The sequence below is a fragment of the Sphaerodactylus townsendi genome, linkage group LG11 (genome assembly GCF_021028975.2).
Source record: "Sphaerodactylus townsendi isolate TG3544 linkage group LG11, MPM_Stown_v2.3, whole genome shotgun sequence".
NCBI classification, from domain to species: Eukaryota; Metazoa; Chordata; class Lepidosauria; order Squamata; family Sphaerodactylidae; genus Sphaerodactylus; species Sphaerodactylus townsendi.
Genome location: NC_059435.1, coordinates 60,218,335 through 60,239,067, shown reverse-complemented (window position 1 = coordinate 60,239,067; position 20,733 = coordinate 60,218,335). Strand labels below are relative to the sequence as shown.

The window sequence follows — 20,733 nt, the reverse complement described above, 5'->3', positions numbered from 1 at the left end:
CAGCAAAAGCTGATATGTATTGTACCACAAGATCAGTGTATATGGTACTCCCACTGACTTGACTGAGGATCTAGAGGTTATACTAGATACAGCATAACTTCTGGAAAAACAAGGGAATTCAGTGACAAAAAAGTCTTCTGTCTTTCTTTTCTGGGGAATGTCTCCTTATCCTGGCCTGTTCAGTCTTGCCATATGGATCCATTCCATGGTAGCCGTGAGGCTAGACTTCTGTAGCAGACTGTACTTGGGTCTTCCCTTAAAGACAACTCAGAAGTTCTAGAATGCTGTAGCTCAATTAGCATGGGGAGGTAAGTGAAGTAGGTGTATTACACCAATTCTCTGTTGTGGCTTGTAGCTAGTACAATGGCCTGCCTCATAAAGTTAAGAATGCATTGTTCTCCAGTTTTGCAATCTTGTACTGCATTGCTTTTGAATGTGTTAAACTGTCATTTTTGTATTCCCTAATTTTGCAATCCAATTTAATTAAAGTATTATACAGTTTTATTCCATTTTTAAATTATGTAATTCACTTTGCATCTGATTAAGAAAGATAAAATATGAATTCAGTAAATAAATAAATACATTTGTGGTTGTTTTGCTACAATAAACTAATGGGGCTAATCCTCTGGAATTATTTCCATGATTTTTAATCCCCTATACTCATGCTGCCCCAACTTAAATAGCCAAGGCTAGCCTGATCTCATCAGATCTTGGAAGCTAAGAAGGGGCCAGTCCTGGTTACTGGATGGGAGACCTGGTTCCCTGGATGGGCAATCTCCCAGGAACACAAAGGCTGGGACACAGATTCAGGAAACAGCAAACCATCTCTGAAAATCTCTTGTCTTGAAAACACCAACATGGAATGGGGTCAACAATACATCAGCCATCACTTGACAGCAATAAATAAATAAAATACTTCTGCAATTATAGTAACAAACTATAATATAAATGTACTATCTATGGTGTCTACAGATTATATGCTGGTTTTGGAATTGAGAATATCTGGACTCCATTGAGGCATGGACTTTTTGGGTGCAGTCCATAGAACAGACACACTTCACTTATATGCTCATCTCACTGATTTCTTCTGTACTGCACCCTCCAAACAGAGTTGGCAAGTTTTTATGTTCTAGCCACAGTTGCCAGGATGTCAGACGTAAAAAACAAGAGATTAGAACATCATATGGTGAAAATTGGCAAGTTCATGATTAAAAAGTAGACGCCGTACTGTGTTTTATAAGGAATTAAAGACAAACCCGACACAAAGTTTGAGATATGTAGTCCCATGTCATTCTTGCACATTTTCCATTGCAGACCTAAACTATTACCCTTTATGAGTAGAAATATTAAAATACAACACAGCATACTTTTGTGTCAGCTGTAGATTGATGTCCAACCAATGCACATGATCTGTTTCACACTGTGTATCGCTTGCTCACTGGCTGCATGCCAGAGGACCTCTGAGGTGTGGTATCTGCTCAGCCACCTGAAATCACTGCATCAGTGATTCTTTATTTTAGAGGTAGAGGGTACTTTATAATCCTTCTTCACACTTAATATTATTGCACAGCTATGGTAGTGGAGGCCAGCTACTCTTTAATGATAGTCCTGCTGCTCTTTAATCCATGTACTTCTTTTCCAATTAAAATAGTCTAACAAAAGTTACAAAAAAAGCTATTTTCTCTTTCACATTCTTTGCGATAAGGATAGGAACAACTATTTTTACAAAGTTCACAATCGCTACCTACAATTCAATAGATTTTTGTATGAAATGAGGAACAGAATGTGAATAAGACCCTGGTTTAATTTGTATTAATGGACTCTGGCCAAACCAGCTAACCACAGCCAATACAAAAGGTCTTTGCGTAACCACAAATTGCTAATAAAGGTTATTGTATCAGTATGGCTGAGAAAAAACTATCTCACTGCCAAAGCATGGGAAAAGTTTAGCTTCCATTTTGTTGGTGCCTGTTAGTTGCTCTGCTGGCAAACTTGGGCTGCTTTCACACAGAGGATTTCCCCCCTTTTAGTTACCTAGCTCATCTATTTTCTTCTTTTAAATTTCCATGTAGCATTGTCCTGCATGCATACCCCCAACTGTAGCTGTTGGGCTTTTTTCTTTAAAAAAAAAGAGGGGGAAAAGAGGTTTCCTTTGCCATGCTGCTGTTGGTGCCATCTGTTTAAGAGGTCCACAAGAGAATGCCCCCTTTACTCCCCTCTCCACCGCATTGTCATATGAACTCCTTTTTTTTGTTTTTGAGTGCTGAATAACATCACAATTTTGTTGTGATGTGTCTTCCAATGATTGTCAGATGTATTTCGCCATTTTGGGGAGGGATAGCTATCATATTAATTCGGAAGCAATCTAAGTATACAGCTTGCATTATTGAGATAGGAGGACTGGCTGGGTCAGGGACTCTGGGCTTATTTCCATCAGTACAATCAAAGAAAATGCCTACACTCACCACTATGCTTGAACTAACTATCCAACCAGAAATGCAAAGAGGTTTTTCGAAACCAGAGGAGGAGAGATTTGTTTGCTGGAAGGGGAGGGCATTGGCCCTATCACCTTGCTCAACTTAGCAAGAAATTAATTCCTTCGGGGGTAGGGACAGAGAGGCCCCATCTTAGAATGCAACTATTCTTTGTCATAGCAGGAGAGAAGAATTTGGTTACCTAGAACTGTAGCCTGCAGCTGTAACCTATCAAAGAACTAATTCATTGGGGGAGGGGATGTATTGGCCCCATTGCTTTGTCCAACTTGGAGAGGAAATAATTCATTCATCGATCAGAAGCGGAGTGGGATTCCCCTAATCAGAAGGGGAGTGGGATTCCCACCCTGCCTTTCTTGTGGTTTTGATTCTGCCCAAACATAGGGTGGAATTAATTCATTGCAGGTAGGAATGGAGAGTGTGGCAGAAAAAGTCAAGTACTGCCTTATTCTTTAGCTGCACTCTTCAAACACAGAGGCCATTTATGCACTTGTGGTCTTTTTGCATTGAGTGTACATTTTCTTTAGGTTGGATTCTCTGTTTTTCCCTCTCCCAAACTCACCATGCCTCAGATCAGAGAATCTCAGTGGTTACTGAAAAATCTGAAAGAACGACTTTTCATCTTGATTTACAGGGAAAGTGAAGGTAGACAGCATGTGTTTGGCTTGCATCGGGTTCTCCTGCTCTTCCCTGCCTTCCCCTGCCCAAACAACAGCAATTCCTCCCACTCAATTCAGCAATTCAGAGTGATCAGAAAAGTTTTCTTTTTAATATTTTTATTTTAACACTGCCTCTCTATTGCTGGAGAAACAGTGAAATCTACATAAAATTTACTAGACCCAAGATGGCATGCGTGCGCGTGCGCATGCGCGCGCGCACACACACACACAATCTCTCTCTCTCTCTCTCTCTCTCTCTCTCACACACACACACACACACACACACACACAAAGGCAGGAGAGAACAACCTCTTTGAGGTTGAATGAAGAGAACGGGTAGGTAAAATTGCAGATCGGTTTGGCTGGGGACACTTTGCAGCAGTGGAATCCTGTTTAAACAAAAAAAAAGTGAAGCTGACAGTCACCAGGTAAGCACTGCATGCACAAAGGGCCAGAGGGTTTGTTTTTTAAAAAAAGAATTTCACTTTGAGCTATTCCCAAGCAGCAGGATGCATCTACCCCAAAATAAAAAGAGATTAAAAGGTGGGTGGAGAATCATAACAGTGGCCTGACCTGGGGCAGGTGGCAGTCCAGTGTGTCTGGTGAGAAAGGGAAAATAAGGCAAACAATGGTATGAAAATGGATTACTATCCTGCATCTGGAATCTCTGTTGCATGTGCAAATTTACAGACAACACCACCACTGAAGACCCACCCCCCCATGAAAGCAGCTATGGTCATCTGACAGCATGTCATAGAGAAGAAATATGAAATATTTTGTATCTTTGCTGAAAAGATTGCACCACTATTTTATTTTATTATTGATTAATTAAAATATGCCTCACCTTTTGATTTACAAAGTCTCTTAAGTAGACAGCAACAGTTACAAGTTGGCAAAACAATAAATATCTTGGTACAAAGACCTCATTAAAAGCAATTATTGCAGAAAGATATTTTAGACAATGATACTGTATGAAATTATGTTCAAAATGGATACACAAAAAAGCAACTAGTAAGTTTTGAACAGTTCAATAGATTTGCATGTTATCACTTACTTGATCTCTTCCTGATTTATGTGATGTCATATGGCGTTCCAGCTGCGTTCTATATGCAAACGTGTAACTGCATAATGAGCAACTAAAGTTATCTTCATTTTTTTCATGGCGATATTTAATGTGTTCTTTCAGAGAGGTAAAGCGTTTGTACCCTCTATCACAATAAGGACATGTAAGCAGCTGGGAAAATGCATCTGGTGTGCCTGAATAAGAATGAGAAAAGATTTTCTTCTTCATCTAATTATTAAAGCGCATGGTATAAGCAAGTACATCAATACAGCAAGGATATAAGTTGACTCTTGGGTGTGCAGTGAACTTGTGTAAGGGTTCCAGAGTTCTGAATTTGTTAGGATGCTCATATTGTCAGAAAATTTGAACCAGTCACGGGTACTGCTGGATACTGGCCTATAGTTAGAGGCCCAAATCTCCTCTGTGGAATGTAGTGCCTTTTATCAGCTTTGAAAAGTATGAACTGGTCGCAGAGATCCATGCTCCAATTGCATCCAGTTTAGATTAATGTAATGCACTTTCAGCAGGAAACTTCAATGCATTCAAAATGCAGCAGCCAGGCTACTCTCTGGAGCAGGATCCAGGTATCGTATCACCCCAGTGCTGAAAGATGTGCACCAGCTTCTTATTTCTTTTGCGCACAATTCAAAGTAACTGTTCTTATATTTTAAGCCCTAAATGGCTTGAGGCCAGGATACTTCAAGGACCACCTCTTCCTATAGTGTCCAGCCTGCCAGTTAAGATCTGTCTCACAAGCCCTGCTCTCTGTAACCCACACCTTCACAAGTAAGGAGGGTGGCAACTACAGACTGTGCTTTTTCAATTATGCCACCTCGCAGGTGGAATGCACTTACTGCCCTTTGAGGCTCACCTGGTACCCATCTTGTATTCTTTCAGGAACCAGGCAAAAACGTTGTTACCCACTGAGGGGTTGCTTTTTTAAAAATAATATTTTAACCCGGAGACTTATTTTAAGCTGCCTGTGATCTGTTTTTATGGTCTACATTTTTATGCTGGGCTGTTTTTTTAATTCTTCCTAATTCTCAATTTTAATTAAAACCATTAATGTTTGGTTTTAATAATTGGTTTTGTAAGCCACCTTAGACAGGTTCCTTAAGAGGCAGGATGAGTATTTCCTAAATAAATAAAATACTAAAATAAAACTGCAAAGGAAAGATTTTTCACCCTACATGATTCTGTACTATCAAGGGTAAATTAGAGATGATCAATATGCTAATGAATATGATGTTCAAGATTTCCTCCACAGTTTCCTCCCCCAGAGTTTAGCTAACTAGCAAGACTGTTAAGTTAGAAACTTATTTCTGCAGATGAACCGATTACATTTAAGAAAACGCTATGACAAAGAGTATGGACACGTTTAAAGTCACATCTAAGCAATAAACATATCCTTGAACCTGGCTGGGAAAGGTTTGGAAAGGTTGAATACCATAATTCTAAAACAGTTGGCTACACAACCTGACCATAGTTGCTCCGACATTAGAAAGGATGGAATGGAAGTCAGTCAAGGTTCAACTACTTTTGAAGATTTATTTGTGAGATATTCAAAATGTTACTTAAAATATGGGATTGTTCAGACGAAATAACTTTTTTCACTTTAATTCCTATGTATTACTCAGAGGTTTGAAGTAAAGTAAGCAGAAGGCAGATTTGTGCAGAATGAATAGCAAGTTTTAAGAATATACAAGTTTAGAAAACAAAGATCTTACACTTGAAAGCCAAGATGGCTCCGTGTTCAAATTTAATAATTTTTAAAGCAGAGGACAAAATCTGTTTTCGATCAATAGTGCTACAAATTAAAGATAACTGAAATAATAGTTACCATTTTCATCTTGACCGCTGGCCTCTGGTGTACCTTGTCTCTGGTCCTCCTCAGGTGCTTCAGGATAGATAACTGCTGTATCTTCTTGCCGCAGAAACTCTTCAACATTAGGGTCATGATTTTGTTCATTTTCTGCATCAGAATCACATTCATCTTCTTTTTCTGGAAGTAAAAGACAATTTGTAAATGGTTAACATTTTTGATTAAAAAATGTTTGATTTGCAAATGCATATCCAGGACGGCGTGCATTCCATGTGTCTTTGATACCTGTGTGAAATTTGCAACGAACTGGCTGTTGTGGGTTTTCTGGGCTGGGTGGCTGTAGTCTGTTTTTGCTCCGAACATTTTATACGCATCTATGGCTGGCATCTTCAGAGGCATGTCACGGTAAGATGTGGTTCTCTCCATGGCACAGATGCCAGCCATAGATGCAGGTAAAATGTTTGAAGCAAAAACCTACAATAGCCAGTTGATTCTGGCCATGAAAGCCTTTGACAATACACTGAAAGCAACAAATCTCAAATGAATTTGTCTTTTATTTTTAAGGGGAACAAAGCCAAGATTCTCATCTACAGAAAAGCTGGAAAACATGAGGCAGACTCAGAAGCCCCAAGAGTGCTCAAGCTGTTTGCAGAGATCCTTGTCAATTCTACGTGGCTGTTTTACTGGGTCCCAAATACACATACAGCCTGAATACATATCATTATTTTCTTCCTCCGTTATCTTATCTTTACTGTAGTTCTGCAGCCAGAATAAATGATGTAAAATACTAAAATATGTGTGTGAAGTTTCTCCAACCCAAATTAATTTCCTCCACAGAAAATATAGTGTTTGCTAGTATTCTATTGCTGACACAGTCACCCAGAGTAGTTTGAATTATGAACCAGGCAAAAATTTGGTAGGGAATAATTATCAGTATTCTGGATTATTCAAGTTTCTACTTTCAGTTCAGTAACTGGATTGAATGGTGAAGTGGGGGAGGATCCCAATATTATTCAGGTCCGTTATTATCTATGGGCAACTTTTCCAGGGGACTGGAGTGGCGATTTGTTGAACAAATGACAGCAAAATTTCAATGCAGCTGGTGCTGCCTGCTCACCTGCTCCTTAATTTTCAAGTGAATTGGACACTTGGACCTTTGAACAAGGTACATCCAGCCTCCTAATGGAAACAGGACCAAGAAACCTACCAAAACCAACATCAAACCAGAGAATCCCAGCAGACCCAAAGGCTGACATGGCAAGCCCAACACATTCAATGACAAAACAGAGAATTCCAGCCAAACCAACAGAAGGCAGGGAGGAGACACTATTTCCAGCCCAACACCACCAATATTCCTGGATATTAGCAGAATTATTCAGGACTGGGTCACTGGTATTGCTGAATATCAAGCCAGACCCCAAATACGTCTGAAAAATACTAATAAGGCATTTTCAAGTATATATTTGGATCAGATATGACCAAGTGCACTTCTGAATGTTTATAAATATTCCACATCAAACAGCTCAGCCCGTAGCTAGGGAAAGTTGCTGGTGACAGGGAGGTAATAAGTCTGTTTTTAGAACTGCTGATTAGCTGGCGTATCATCATCCTCAGGACAAACACATCCTAGTAAAGTTTCTTTGCTTCAAAAGTGCTGATGCTGCAACCAATCAAGAAGTAGCCAAAAAACTAACAGTCTGCAAATAAACCCTGCTGCCTCTCGAGACATAGATCAAGTTCCTTTTGTCTGCTCCCAAATATATGTGCAAGCAAAATATATGCAAGTAAACTTTCAGGATGGTCCTAATTTTACAGCTTCTACAACATTACCTGACCATCCAAAATGACTCTGAAGGTGTACATTAGAAGAAGAGTTGGATTTATATCCCCCCTTTCTCTTCTGTAAGGAGACTCAAAGGGGCTTACAAGCCCCCTTCCCCCCTCACAACAAACACCCAGTGAGGTAGGTGGGGCTGCAAGAAGGCCAAAGAACTGTGACTAGCCCAAGGTCACCCAGCTGGCATGTGTTGGAGTGCACAAGCAAATCTAGTTCCCCAGATAAGCCTCCACAGATCAAGTGGCAGGGCGGGGAATCAATCCCAATAAGTAAATATGTCGGTCATTATACAAGCTGGTATTAGATACACTGTTGAATATAAAATAAACTATTAAATTAGTCTAGCTAATATGGCTAACCTCAGTTTTATTCTATCGTAATACCCTGCTCTAAAATTTCAATAGGCCAAAAAGAAACAGTTCAATCATTACCTTGGACGAAAAAGTGGCTCAGAGGCTGAGGAGGCACGGCAGTCAGAGAAATGGAGTGCTGTGCAGGATTTATTAGCAACACCTCAAAACTGCTCTAACGGGAACCCAACCGTAGCATTTGCATAGCAAAGTCTCGAGTGCAGCACAGATACCAAAGCAGATCAAAAGGAAAAGATAAACAGGGAAAAGACTTAACAATTTCCTTCCTCAGCCATTGCTGTCCAAACTTCCTGACAATGCAAAGTATCACGAAAAACAAACTGAGGAATTTGATGACAAATACCTGCACATCCAGGTTCAACTGCTTGAGCTTCAGGCCCCAGGATTTCTTTTACTTCTTTACTAGCTAAATGGGATGACAGAGGAGAGAGGATTATTTTTTCATATATGCCAGCATCTCTCTCATTAACTCAAAGCAACACCTTTATCCGCTTGCTACTGAGGAAAATATTCCCTTAGAAAACAGCAACACTCTGCAAAAGCTCGTGACTATTAAAATGAGCCAAATTTCCCAGAAATTACATAAAGGGAGGAGGAAAACTACGTCTGGGGGCGATGGGGACTTGGTAACGTGTGAACTGGTCCCCAATAAGGTTTGGTTACAGTAAGGAAGGACTACAGACTATTGGTAAAGGCACACAGAACTGGCAGACACACGGAACCGGCTGTAAGATCAGCAGCCAGCCCCCGATAGTCCTTTACTGCATACAACAGTCCTTTACTGCATACAAGGGAAGGAATGATGAAGTCTCATTTGATGTCACATGTGTGCTCCGGAACCCATCCCTCTATTTGGAAGGCGAGTGCCAGTCACACATTAAACGTGAGACGGGTTGCGGGTCCCTCCTTTGTAATTTTGACACTGCGTGGTGGGCTCTGCTACAAAATGGCTGCTTGGGAGGTGCAGCCAGCCACAAAATGGTTGCCAGAGCTTACCTTCACTCATACAGTGAAGATCCTTGTGCAATGGTGGCAACTGCTGCCAAAGTGACATTTTTTCAGAAACAGCACAGCTGATCAAATCAGCAATGGCCAATCAGAAGCCTTGCTGGGCAAAAGCCCCACCTGGCCTTTTCCACTCTCCAAAAAACTTGGTAGCCACCAGAAAAGATGTTGATGGTTGCCATGGCACCCATGGACACCATATTGGGGACTCCTGGGTTAGTGTTTCCCCCAATGCAACTCATGTTTATTCCTTGAAGGTCTATCATTCAAATACTAGCCAGGGTTCGGACTGAGATTGTGTGACTGGCCTAAGGGTACCCAACAAGCTTTCATGGCCCAAGTGGAGATTTCAGCCTGGATTTCCCAGGTCCTAGTCCAACACCTAGCAATCGTATTGTAGAAGTCAGGTCTGTTTTCAGTGGCACATTGGGATTTTTTCAGAAGAAAATCTTCTAGCTAGCATCAACCTAAACTCTTGAGGGTCTCTCCATAGTCTTCCTTATAGTTCTTTATAATATCATCCTACTGACTGTATTAATTTGATCTATCTTAAGTCTCAGTGAAGGGGTTGGCCATTACCTGCCTCCACAACGCAGAACCAGGTATTATTAAAAAGTTATCACTCGAATAGGCTTGAGAGAGTCAGCATGGTGTAGTGGCCAGGAGTGGTGGATTCTAATCTGGAGGATCGGGTTCACTTCCCCACTCCTCTGTGTGATGCCTGCTGGGTCATTTTGGGCCTATCATAGAACTCTCTCAGTTCATGTGGAGGCAGGCAAGGGCAAACCATCTCTGAGCATCTCTTGCCCTGAAAACTCTATGGGGTCACTGTAGGTCAGCTGTGACTTGACAGCACCCCCTGCCCCAAACATTGGAGGTGGTGAAATTATCCTCTGCATGAATTCTGTCTTCACTGTTGAAAGATGATGCTGTCACCACGTTCATGGTTTTATTAACAAGCCATTATTTTCTAGTGTTTAAATGCGCCTTCTTCAGACAAACCCAAATCTGGAGAAGGCCACGTAAGCGATGTGACCATTCCTTGGTGAGAGATATAAGTAAATGAATTGCTTAGAAAGCAAATGTTTATAATATATATAATGCCCCCCACAAGTTCTTATGTTACATGAAGTTGTTATGTTACATGAAGTTGCCTTATACCAGGAGTGGTCAACCTATGGCACTCCAGATGTTCATGGACTACAATTCCCATCAGCCCCTGCCAGCATGGCCAATTGGCCATGATGGCAGGGGCTGGTAGGAGTTGTAGTCCATGAACATCTGGGGGGCCATAGGTTGGCCACTCCTGCCTTATACTATGTCAGACTATTAATCTATCAAGGATAGTATTGTCTACTTTGACTGGCAGCTGCTCAGGCAGCAACCTTTCACAAGCCCTACTTCCTTTCACAAGCCCTACAACTGGAGATGCCAGAGAGTGAATTTGAGAAGTTTGGTGTGCACCGCAGATGCTCTGCCGGTGAGCCACAGCCCCTCAACCTACTGTCTTGCAGGTACTTTCTAAAAACCAGATTGAAAAGTAGAAATCAGTGTCCAATAGAAAAGGCCACCCTTCAATCTAGGTGATATCTTGTTGAGCCTTAATGAGGTTGTCACACAGCTGTAAAACAGGCTGTGGATTTTTGTCTGGTCCCCGCTAATATTGTAAATTGAAGCAAGGTGCTTCAAACCTTCAAGTTACTGCAGCACCATTTTTCTAGCCTTTTAAGATGTGAAAAAATACATAACAAAGTGTTTTATGGAACCCAGACCGCACCACAACCTCCCCCGCCCCCACCTCGGGGGCTTAGAAGACACGACAGAGCAGCGGAGGCAAAAGTAAAGTCTCGTGCTCCAGGCAATACTTCACAAGAATATCAGAATTCTAGGAGGGCATTGCTTTTTTTAATGAATGTTGGAGCTGGCTATTAGATCATGCTGCAAGTCTCCCAGTTCAGCCAATAAGGGTGATAGAGTAGTTTAAACTGACAACATATGTCCTGGCTTGTCTCTTTGTATTATCATCACCAGAAACATTTGGCTTCATAATAAAGGGTTGGGAACGCTTCCTCTTGTTACAGCGAGAACACGAACGTAACTTAGAACTGCTTATCTCCTTCACTAGAGCAGGTGAGAGTATTAAGGCGAGGTGGCCGAAGGAATTTATGGGATTCAGTATTGATAGGATTGGATTTAATACTGCTGAAGCAAGTAGACCGAGAGCAGCTGAATCTTTTCTGTAGGCACACTATAAAACAGAGCTAAAGCATCTTACGGATAAGCTAACTTCCTCAGTAAAATTTTATACCAGGTAGTTTTAGGGGCTGGAGCATAGTTAGTCTTCATTATTCTTTTAGTGCTAACCAGCATCACATTCACTATGAAATAAAATAGCTCTTGACATCTAGGTAGAACCCAATTTCAGGTACATAGGGCACAAGTATGTTGCAGAATTGTAAGAGTTTAGATTCTCCAGGCACCGGTGTTTCCCCAGGGAAAACAGAAGGGTCTAGAAAAGCTCCTTTATAATGAATTCTTTTCAGGTTTTTTTTTTTAAAGGTAGCGCATTTCAATCTCTGAGTTACATCTACCAGATAAAAACAGATTGAATAGGTGGAGCAGAAAACAATGAGAGAGAATCAGGAAGCTACGCCAGCATAACGAATGCCAGTGTGCTGCCAGTATAGTTACCACTGGTATGAACAACACTTTTGCCAGCAGAATATTGTCATTGCATTGGACAGAACCAGGTAGCATTAAGGACATGATAGGGAACAGAGAGGGCTTTGTTAGAAACCTTCTATCGTAGCTGATTGGTCTCCGACATCCCACTCTCTGTGAGCAGAGAGCCACACTCACGAAGAGTCCATAAAGAGTAGCAGTCTATAAGTTAAGCATCTAGGTGAGATGCAGGTGAGTGTTAATCTTGATGTTTAATATAATATAGTTTACGTTAAAGGCTGTGCACTCTAGAAGGCAAAGGGTGGGAACAGAATCCTATAGAAACTCACATCTTATTAGCATAGCTGTAGTTTTTAAGGCAACACAGGAACACCTCAACAAAGCTGAATTTTAAGGGTTGTAAATCAACAGGGTTATCAGGGCAGAGTAGAACTCTGTGCCCTGCAGATGTGCCCACCACCCACCCACCTGTAACTAACATCCATTATTCAGGTAGGTGGATAAGTGATCCACCGTCAATCCTGCTTTAGCGGGTAGGCCCCATCAGGGTGACTGGCTAAAGCAGAAGGGAAGAGGGATAGGCAGAGCTATATGGGACTAGTTGTGAGCAGAGAGCCACAGTGACGACGAGTCCACAAAGAAAAGCAGCCTACCAAGTTGAACGTCTGTGCAAGTTTAGCAGCAGGGCAAGAAAGGCAGGGCACTAGGTTCTTATTCAACACAGGAGAAGCACGAGCATAGAGAGAAAGGCATTTATCCCTTTTCATCGCCAGGGTAAAAACACCAACAATATATAAGTAAAATAGTTATTAAGGTAGAAAGCCAGCAGGGGTCAGAGAGCCATCCAGTGTACTGCACGGAAGGTCATGTGTATGACTATTTGCCCACTGGACAGGAGTCTTGGGTGTCTGTTTGGGGCAAGGAGCTCCTGCCCCTGAAGGGGCGAGTTCATTTCCCCGAGATCAAGGTAGCTGAACTGGAGGAGCTGAGATAGGTAGAGAGGGTGGTGGGCAAGGATTCTGGGGATGCAACAGTCGCATCCCGGTCCCCAGATGATGGTTCCTTGCCAATCATGAACGATGGAGCCTTGGTGAAGGAGGCCATCTCTCTGAGGTAAGGCTATGCCAATGAAAGAACTGATGCAAACAAAAACAGGGCCCCGTACAAAGAAAGTTCGATTTCTTCATCTTTTAAATACAGCCTGTAAAGAGTAACATTAGTGTAACACAATATTTTAACAGGAATTAATAATTCACTTCCATACCTACTCATCTTCTTAGGTGGACACAGAGTTTATGACACATACCTTGATCTTCCCAGCAACTGTTTGCACTTCCTTCTCTTTCACTGCTTTCTGGTAATACTGTATGGTCTTTTGGCAAGTCATCATCTGGCACGCTGTCACCACAATCCGCTGCATCTGTTATGCTCTCCTCTTCAACAATGTGCAATCTGTCTTCATCATCGGAATCTGAGTTGGTTTCTACAACGTTGTTGTAATTGGTAACTGTACAGAAACAAAAAGAAAAGATCGGTGTAACAATGCTGTTCGGTAGCTGTCTATTTCTAACCCTACGAATGGTGCTGAAGTCTTGCCTACTGACCTAAAAGGCAACTCCTTAGCAAGAGGCACACGGCAGCTGGCAGTGGCTACTTGCTATATAAGACAGCCAAAATGGTAAAAGGTCTGGAATCCACACCTTATGAGGAGCTGGGTATGTTTAGTTTGGCGAAGAGAAGGTTAAGAGGTGACATGATAGCCATGTTTAGATATTTGAATGTTTAGTTAGTTTAGATAGTTTAGATGTCATGTTGGTGAGGGAGCAAGCTTGTTTTCTGCCGCTCCGGAGACTAGGACCAGGAGTAATGGGTTCAAATTGAAGAAAAAGAGATTCCACCAAAACATCAGGAAAAACTTCTTGACAGTAAGGGCTATTCGATAGTGGAATGCACTACCTCAGAGTGTGGTGGAGTCTCCTTCTTTGGAGGTTTTTAAAGAGAGGCTGGATGGCCATCTGACAGGAGTGCTTTGATTGTGTGTTCCTGCACTGCAGGGGGTTGGACTTGATGGCCCTTGGGGTCTCTCCCAACTCTATAATTCAATTCTATGAAAGATGTTTTGCCTATGAATCTCCTTTATTATTATTTCAGATAGTACCAGCCCTTGCTACATTTCTTAAATATGACCCTGGAACAGCTGCTGTGGTTTGCAATTGTACTGGAAGGAGCCTTTCTTGGTAAGTAGTGTATCTGCTAGAAGAGTTGGTCACTTCTCTTTGCAGCAGTGCTTCAGCAAGAATGTTACTTAGAACTGCAGGCTAGGAAGTGACCCCTAGGGGCTTTCCGCACTACAGAAGGGAGCTAAGGTCGACTCGGTTCCCTTCAGTGGGGGGCGATTCCAGGCTGTCCGGACAGCAACTTACTTGGCCCCCTGGAACCGAGCTAAGTGGGCGGGATCATCTTGGTGCCTGTTTCGCTCCTTGATCGTGATTGGAGCTTGCGTTACCATGGGAAACGGGAGCGTTCTTTTTTTTACAGTGTTTACAGTTTACAGTTACATGCCTGCCACGACTCTCCCGTTCTGCGCATGCCACAAAAACGGCTCCTGATTGGTTGAACGGATGAGGTGGCGTTTCGATGCGTCCGCACTTCGAAGCTTCGAAGCGGTATCGACCTTGTTCCGGCAGAAAGGTGCAGTTCATAACTGCGACAGGGATGTCGCAGTTCTGAGGGGGGGGGGGAACTGAGACAAAACAACGTTGAGCTCAGTTGCAGTGCGGATACACTGAGGTGAACCTAGATAGAAACCAGTACAACTCTGTCAGTGCGGAAAGCCCCCTAGTCAGCAATCCAGCCTGTCCCTTCAGCAAACTGAGCAAACTGAGAAGCCATGATCTTGCCACTTACTGAGGTTCCAACCTATCAGGGGAAGTAGTAGAGGCTCAAGCATTCATAACGATCTACTATTGAGAAAACACTGAAGTTTAATAGGCCCAGGACATCGATACACAAGTAATACCTGTGGGAAACAGGCATGCTGGTAGCACAGATGGGAACTAAAGACTGCCTCTAGTCAAGGCCTGATATTCAGGGTGTATTTTATTCTGCTGTTTTTTGTATGTTTGTTCTACTGGTCCATGACTGCAATGAATCGCTGACTGATTGAGGGTATTCAGCAGCCACTACAATTTCTTGTCTCAATATCATGCTGAGAACTTGATAGTACCTCCTGCCATAAACTTGCTTTATAATACACATGTAGAATTCATATGTGCAGAATTATCAGTCTGATTCTATGCTCCGTAGCTGGCAATGTGGCAGGAAAGCAGCAGTTATTAGTGACATGGATGGAATGTCTCTGTGTGGCAGGGGTCAGAGATCTATCCAGTGTACTGCACGGAAGGTCATGTGTATGACTATTTGCCCACTGGACAGGAGTCTTGGGTGTCTGTTTGGGGCAAGGAGCTCCTGACCCTGAAGGGGCAAGTTCATTTCCCTGAGATCAAGGTATCTGAACTGGAGGAGCTGAGATAGGTAGAGAGAGTGGTGGGCAAGGATTCTGGGAATGCAACAGTCGCATCCCAGTCCCCAGATGATGGTTCCTTGCCAATCATGTATGATGGAGCCTTGGTGAAGGAGGCCATCTCTCTGAGGTAAGGTTATGCCAATGAATGTGTGGCACAGAAACATTCCACAGTGTGGCTTCCTTCAAGGACTTTGGAAATTGACATATTTTCCCCCATCCCTATGCCAATAGCACATTTGCAATGACAAAGAAGGCTACAATAAGAACAAGCAATGAAGTTTTTGAAGCCAAATGGTACAGAACTAGAGGCCTCTTCATCTCACATCGACTGCAGCCTGTTCTAAAGTCTTCAAGGAATTGAGCTGCCTGTCGCATGTTAATAAAGTACCTTTTAAATTATTTGCAGCACATTTCTTTTCGCGTCTTTTGCCCCAGTACACATGGCATAAATAATAAGTATAGCATTCATTCTATTATTGCAATTTGATTTATGACAAAAGGGAGAGGTTTATGTTATAATGGTCTAACTGGTATAATGCCAGTTTTGATCCATCAAGTGAATACAGCTGTGGCTCTGTCACACAGTCACCTTTCTAAATATTTATCAAGGGTTTGTTAAAATAGCTAGAAAGTAAAACTGTGGGGGGTCTGGCATAATGGTTAGGTTGATGGATGGGTTATTGTTTGTCAAGCTGGAGGTGACGCTACATCAAACATTTTATAGGTTCTCTTTCGGTCCCTCTTTGCAATAGAACAGCAGCACTTTTGACGTGAGGGAAAATAACTTCTCCTTCAGCACATGATGCCAGAGCAGCCTATGAAGCCACTGTGCATATTTACTATTTAGACCTTTTATCAACCACCCTTCCCTCTATGTACTCCACCATATAAAGATGGGCAGTTCCATCCAAGAGCTGGGCGCCCAGCCATTTTTGGTGGCGTAAGTCAAGAGGCCTCATCTGCCGGCATCATGCAGTGAAAGGCTGGAGGGAAGCTAACTAACATTGGCTCCTCCCCCAGCCACACCTGCTATGCTGGTGGCAGCAGGGATGCTGGGGGCGCTGGTGTGGCATCCAACACTGTGTCCCAGTGCCAAGGAGAGCCGCCGTGGCTGCACACCAGCAGAATTGCCTCTCCGCCAGGGTAAAGAGTCCCAGGGAGGCAAATCTGCGGGTGCGGTTGTACATCACTACTGCAAGCGGATTCACTCCCCCCCCCCCAAGATGGGGTTCTAAGGCAAATACTTATCTAATGTTACAAAGGACAATCAGAACAAAGAAAGCAAAGAGACCAAATCAGATCTCATAGCAACAGATTAAAGCCCCGCAAGGGAGAATAGCAGTAGACACAACACAAAAACAGTATCAAAAAGGTGGAATACAAGATACAAAAAACCCCTCCTCCTAAAATGAGGCTGAAAATGGACCGAACTTACGCCCAGGCAACAACAGCAGAGTTCTGTCTGGTGCTGAAAACAACAACAGAGTAGCGCCACAGCAGACATTCCATACACAAAGAGACACCATCGAAAAGGCAGACATTCCATACACAAAGAGACACCACCGAAAAGGCCATGTTCATGGTTGGCACGAAGAATGTGCAAGCACACCAAACAAATCCTGAGAAGTATACCTTAACCTGATGGACACATCCATACGGGAGAAGGTGATTATTCTGGTCCTGTCATTTAGGGTGTTGGAATTAAGAAATGACATTTTGAATTATTTCCCCCAAAAAATTACAGCCAATACAGCTCTTTCAGAACTAGTATAATGTACTCTGTGTAATCTGAATCAATGAATAATATGGTACCTGCATTTTCTACTACATTAGAGCAATCTAACCTTGATGTGGTAAGAACATATTAACATAGTCAAATCTTCCTCCTCAAGGTAATGTTTCATGGTAAGGTAAAAGCAGTTTATGGATCTATAGCAACCCCCTCCCCCCGGCAATGACTTCAAAGCCTGACTGCTGTCCACTTTTCACAGTGCCATTTCAGATCTGACTCATCAAGAAAGCCGTCCAAAGTATACATTTTCTAACACACAGTTCTATACAAAACACGAAGTTCTAAGCCAGCTTTATGCAGGCCTAGTGAGAATTCGGTGTGATTGCTTGCTAGCAGTCCAATGAAGAAAGACAGGGAAAAAATATTTCATCCACAAAATGTATTGCAGCAGACATAATTGATGTGCTACAATAACCTATCAAAATGCCATGGCTTTCACCTCAGCATTAGGCTGCTGCTGGCCTTGCCCTTAGCAATATCAAGTTTAGTTTCTGAAAGTTGTCTTGATGAATTTTACTGCAAGGAAAACGCCATGAAACTATTTTTGTTCCTTGCATTTTGCCCATGGCCATATAAAGAGGACCTTCTGTAGATTCCATCAAGATACAAATGTCATTTTCATTGTCCATCTATAGCAGGGCCTTAGTAGGGTCTATATTCTGAGGGCTGAAAGTGAATAGGGTGCTGATGGGTAGCTTTTTTTGCTTCCCACTCAGTTGCTGCAAGCCAGACCACCCTGAGAAGTTTACCCAGGGAGCCTGGACTGGCTACTGTCAGCAAGCCCATTACTTTGCATGTTGGAAAATGTGAAGCTACATTGCAGTGATCATAATTGTGGATATGTATACCAATACACCCAGATCTGGATGGCCCAGGATTGGAAGCTAAGCATTTTATTTGGTTAGTACTCGGATGGGAGACCACCAAGGAACTCCAGGGTTGATATACAAAGGCAGGCAATGGCAAACCACTCTTGATTGTCTCTTGTTTTCAAAAGCCCACTGGAGGTCGCCATTCATCAGCTACAACTTGACAGCACTTTCCACTATCATGCCCATTTATTTCCCTGTATCTATAGGTTATCTGGATTTTGTGAGATTTCCTGGAGTCCATCAGAAACATCATGAGAGGATGCAAAACAAGCAACATTCCATATTCTCTGTGTCCCCATTTTCTGTTACCTGTCTCTATCAAATCACCCTATTTTTGCTCTTAGAGGAACCTTCATAAAATGTTTGTCAGTGTGGATTGCTAGAGCTGAGAATGCAACAGCTCCCTCCCCAAAGTCGGAAGAAATCTAATCACTGAACAGGGCGAGAATGCCTAATGTATTCTGAACCTATCCTTAGATGTACTCCCCCATTTCTGTCTGAGAAATTTAGGACCTGGATTCCAAACTCTAGCAGCTGAGGTCAATTTATTAATATTCTTTTGTTTGTATTTTCCCAATTCGAATGGTCTCAGAGACTGATCACTTTCTTCCTACTAGGTTCAAGGGAGGTAATAGAGCTAATTTCCATTCATCAAAAATGTTATCAGAACTATTACTGAGATGTCCCCATGGTACTGTGGCCCTGGACTTTTTTGTAGTGGCCTGAAAACATAGTTTTCAGGGGCCATTTCTATGATGACACCAGCTGCATTGACATAACCTCATATTTTTCCAGCAGCAAAAAGGTTTTCAGTTCCAGTGAAATTGTTATCTTACATGGTCTCTTCTCCCTTACATTCACCAACCAACAGAGCACCATAAGAACATAAGGAAGAGCCTGCTGGATCAGACCAGAGTCCATCAAGACCAGCACTGTGCTACTTGCAGTGGCCCACCAGATGCCTTTGGGAGCTCACATGCAGGATGTGAAAGCAATGGCCTTCTGCTGCTGAGCACCTGGTCTGCTAAGGCAATTGCAATCTCAGATCAAGGAGGATAAAGATTGGTAGCCACAGATTGACTTCTCCATAAATCTGCCCAAGGCCCTTTTAAAGCTATCCAGGTTAGTGGCCATCACCACCTCCTGTGGCAGCATATTCCAAACAGCAATCAGGTGTTGTGTGCAGAAATGTTTCCTTTTATTAGTCCTAATTCTTCCCCCCAGCCTTCTCAATGTATGCCCCTGGTTCTAGTATTGTGAGAAAGAGAGAAAAATTTCTCTCTGTAAACGTTTTCTACCCCATGCGTAATTTTATAGACATCCATCATATCTCCCCTCAGACGTCTCCTCTCCAAACTAAAGAGTCCCAAACGCTGCAGCCTCTCCTCATAAGGAAGGTGCTCCAATCTCTCGTTGCCCTTCTCTGCACTTTTTCTATCTCTTTGATATCCTTTTTGAGATTTGGCGACCAGAACTGAACACAGTACTCCATGCTCAGGGGATTGTGGTTAAATACCTAAAGCTATCAGTGAGGGCCTCCTATCACAGAAGGAACTTCTGTGGGTCTCAGAAACACCTCCAGAAGCACCTCTCCACTGCCTGAGTTCTCCAAAAGCAGGAAATTGGATCAAACAAGCAGCAGCAAGTAGAACTCTCCATATGCTTAAATACTTCCTTGCCCAGTTTTGAAGGTTTTCCACCACTCTGTCAATGCCAGTTACTGCTTCTAGATATCAGACAAATAACAAAACTTGGAAGGAAAAGACATACATATGTATGGAAGCAGGCATTATGTGCATAAATAAGGAGCAAATGCCACTGCCTAGTTCTAAATTTTCCCTATGAAAACCTGTTTCACCACAGGTGACAAGCACAGAAAACATATAAGAAAGCATTTCAGGGGTTGATGAAATAAGTACCATTCCTCCCTCCTTCTTTCTCTCTTAATTACACTGTGGTTATCATAGTTTGTATTTGGTCTTCTTCATATATAGCACATGGGTCACATTTCAGGAATCTGTAGTCAAAAACAGGATCTAGCGGAGTCATTGTGCATCTGATATTCTACCCACAACCACATCTATTCCTAACAGAAGGAATATTCACCAATGGAAAAGATGGTCACCAAAACCTCAAACCATCTGATAGCCCAATCAGTCAGAAACAGAAACAAGGATTGTTTAAAGGAGCACCACAGTGAAGAAGACTGCAGAGAAGGCTGCCTTAGCAAATCAGCGAAATCACATACTATTGGCACAGATTCAGCCTTCTCCCTCAAAGTACTGACCATTCCATTATTCTACATCAAATCAACAACATTTAGCAAAAAGGTGTGCATCACAGACTTTGTTCAAGTTTTGTGGAATCATTATACAAATGATAAACTATCAAAGAAGTGTATTTTGAACATCACAGTACCTTTTACACATATTGTTATTGGAAGGAAATGAAGAATTTTGTCATTTTTCAGAAATTTGACAGCACAAAACTTCATGATTACACAAATATATATCCCAGTGAAATGTGCTGGATCAACTGATCACTACTAAGTGAATCGATATAACAATACCGATTCTGAATTTACTTGCATACCAAAAATATAAGTGTTCTAT

The 20,733-nt window shown here is 42.3% G+C and overlaps 1 protein-coding gene across 1 annotated transcript in view; it reads right to left on the bottom strand.

Moving 5' to 3' along the window:
- The window catches only part of ZEB1 (zinc finger E-box binding homeobox 1), an 85,287-nt gene that overhangs the window by 17,362 nt on the left and 47,192 nt on the right, over window positions 1-20,733 (bottom strand). The window contains exons 2-5 of the mRNA XM_048511908.1: window positions 13,238-13,438; window positions 8,588-8,650; window positions 6,055-6,216; window positions 4,206-4,408 (exon numbers count right to left, since the gene is read on the bottom strand). Of these exons, the coding sequence (XP_048367865.1) occupies window positions 4,206-4,408; window positions 6,055-6,216; window positions 8,588-8,650; window positions 13,238-13,438 (629 nt within the window). The remainder of the gene's footprint in view (window positions 1-4,205; window positions 4,409-6,054; window positions 6,217-8,587; window positions 8,651-13,237; window positions 13,439-20,733) is intronic.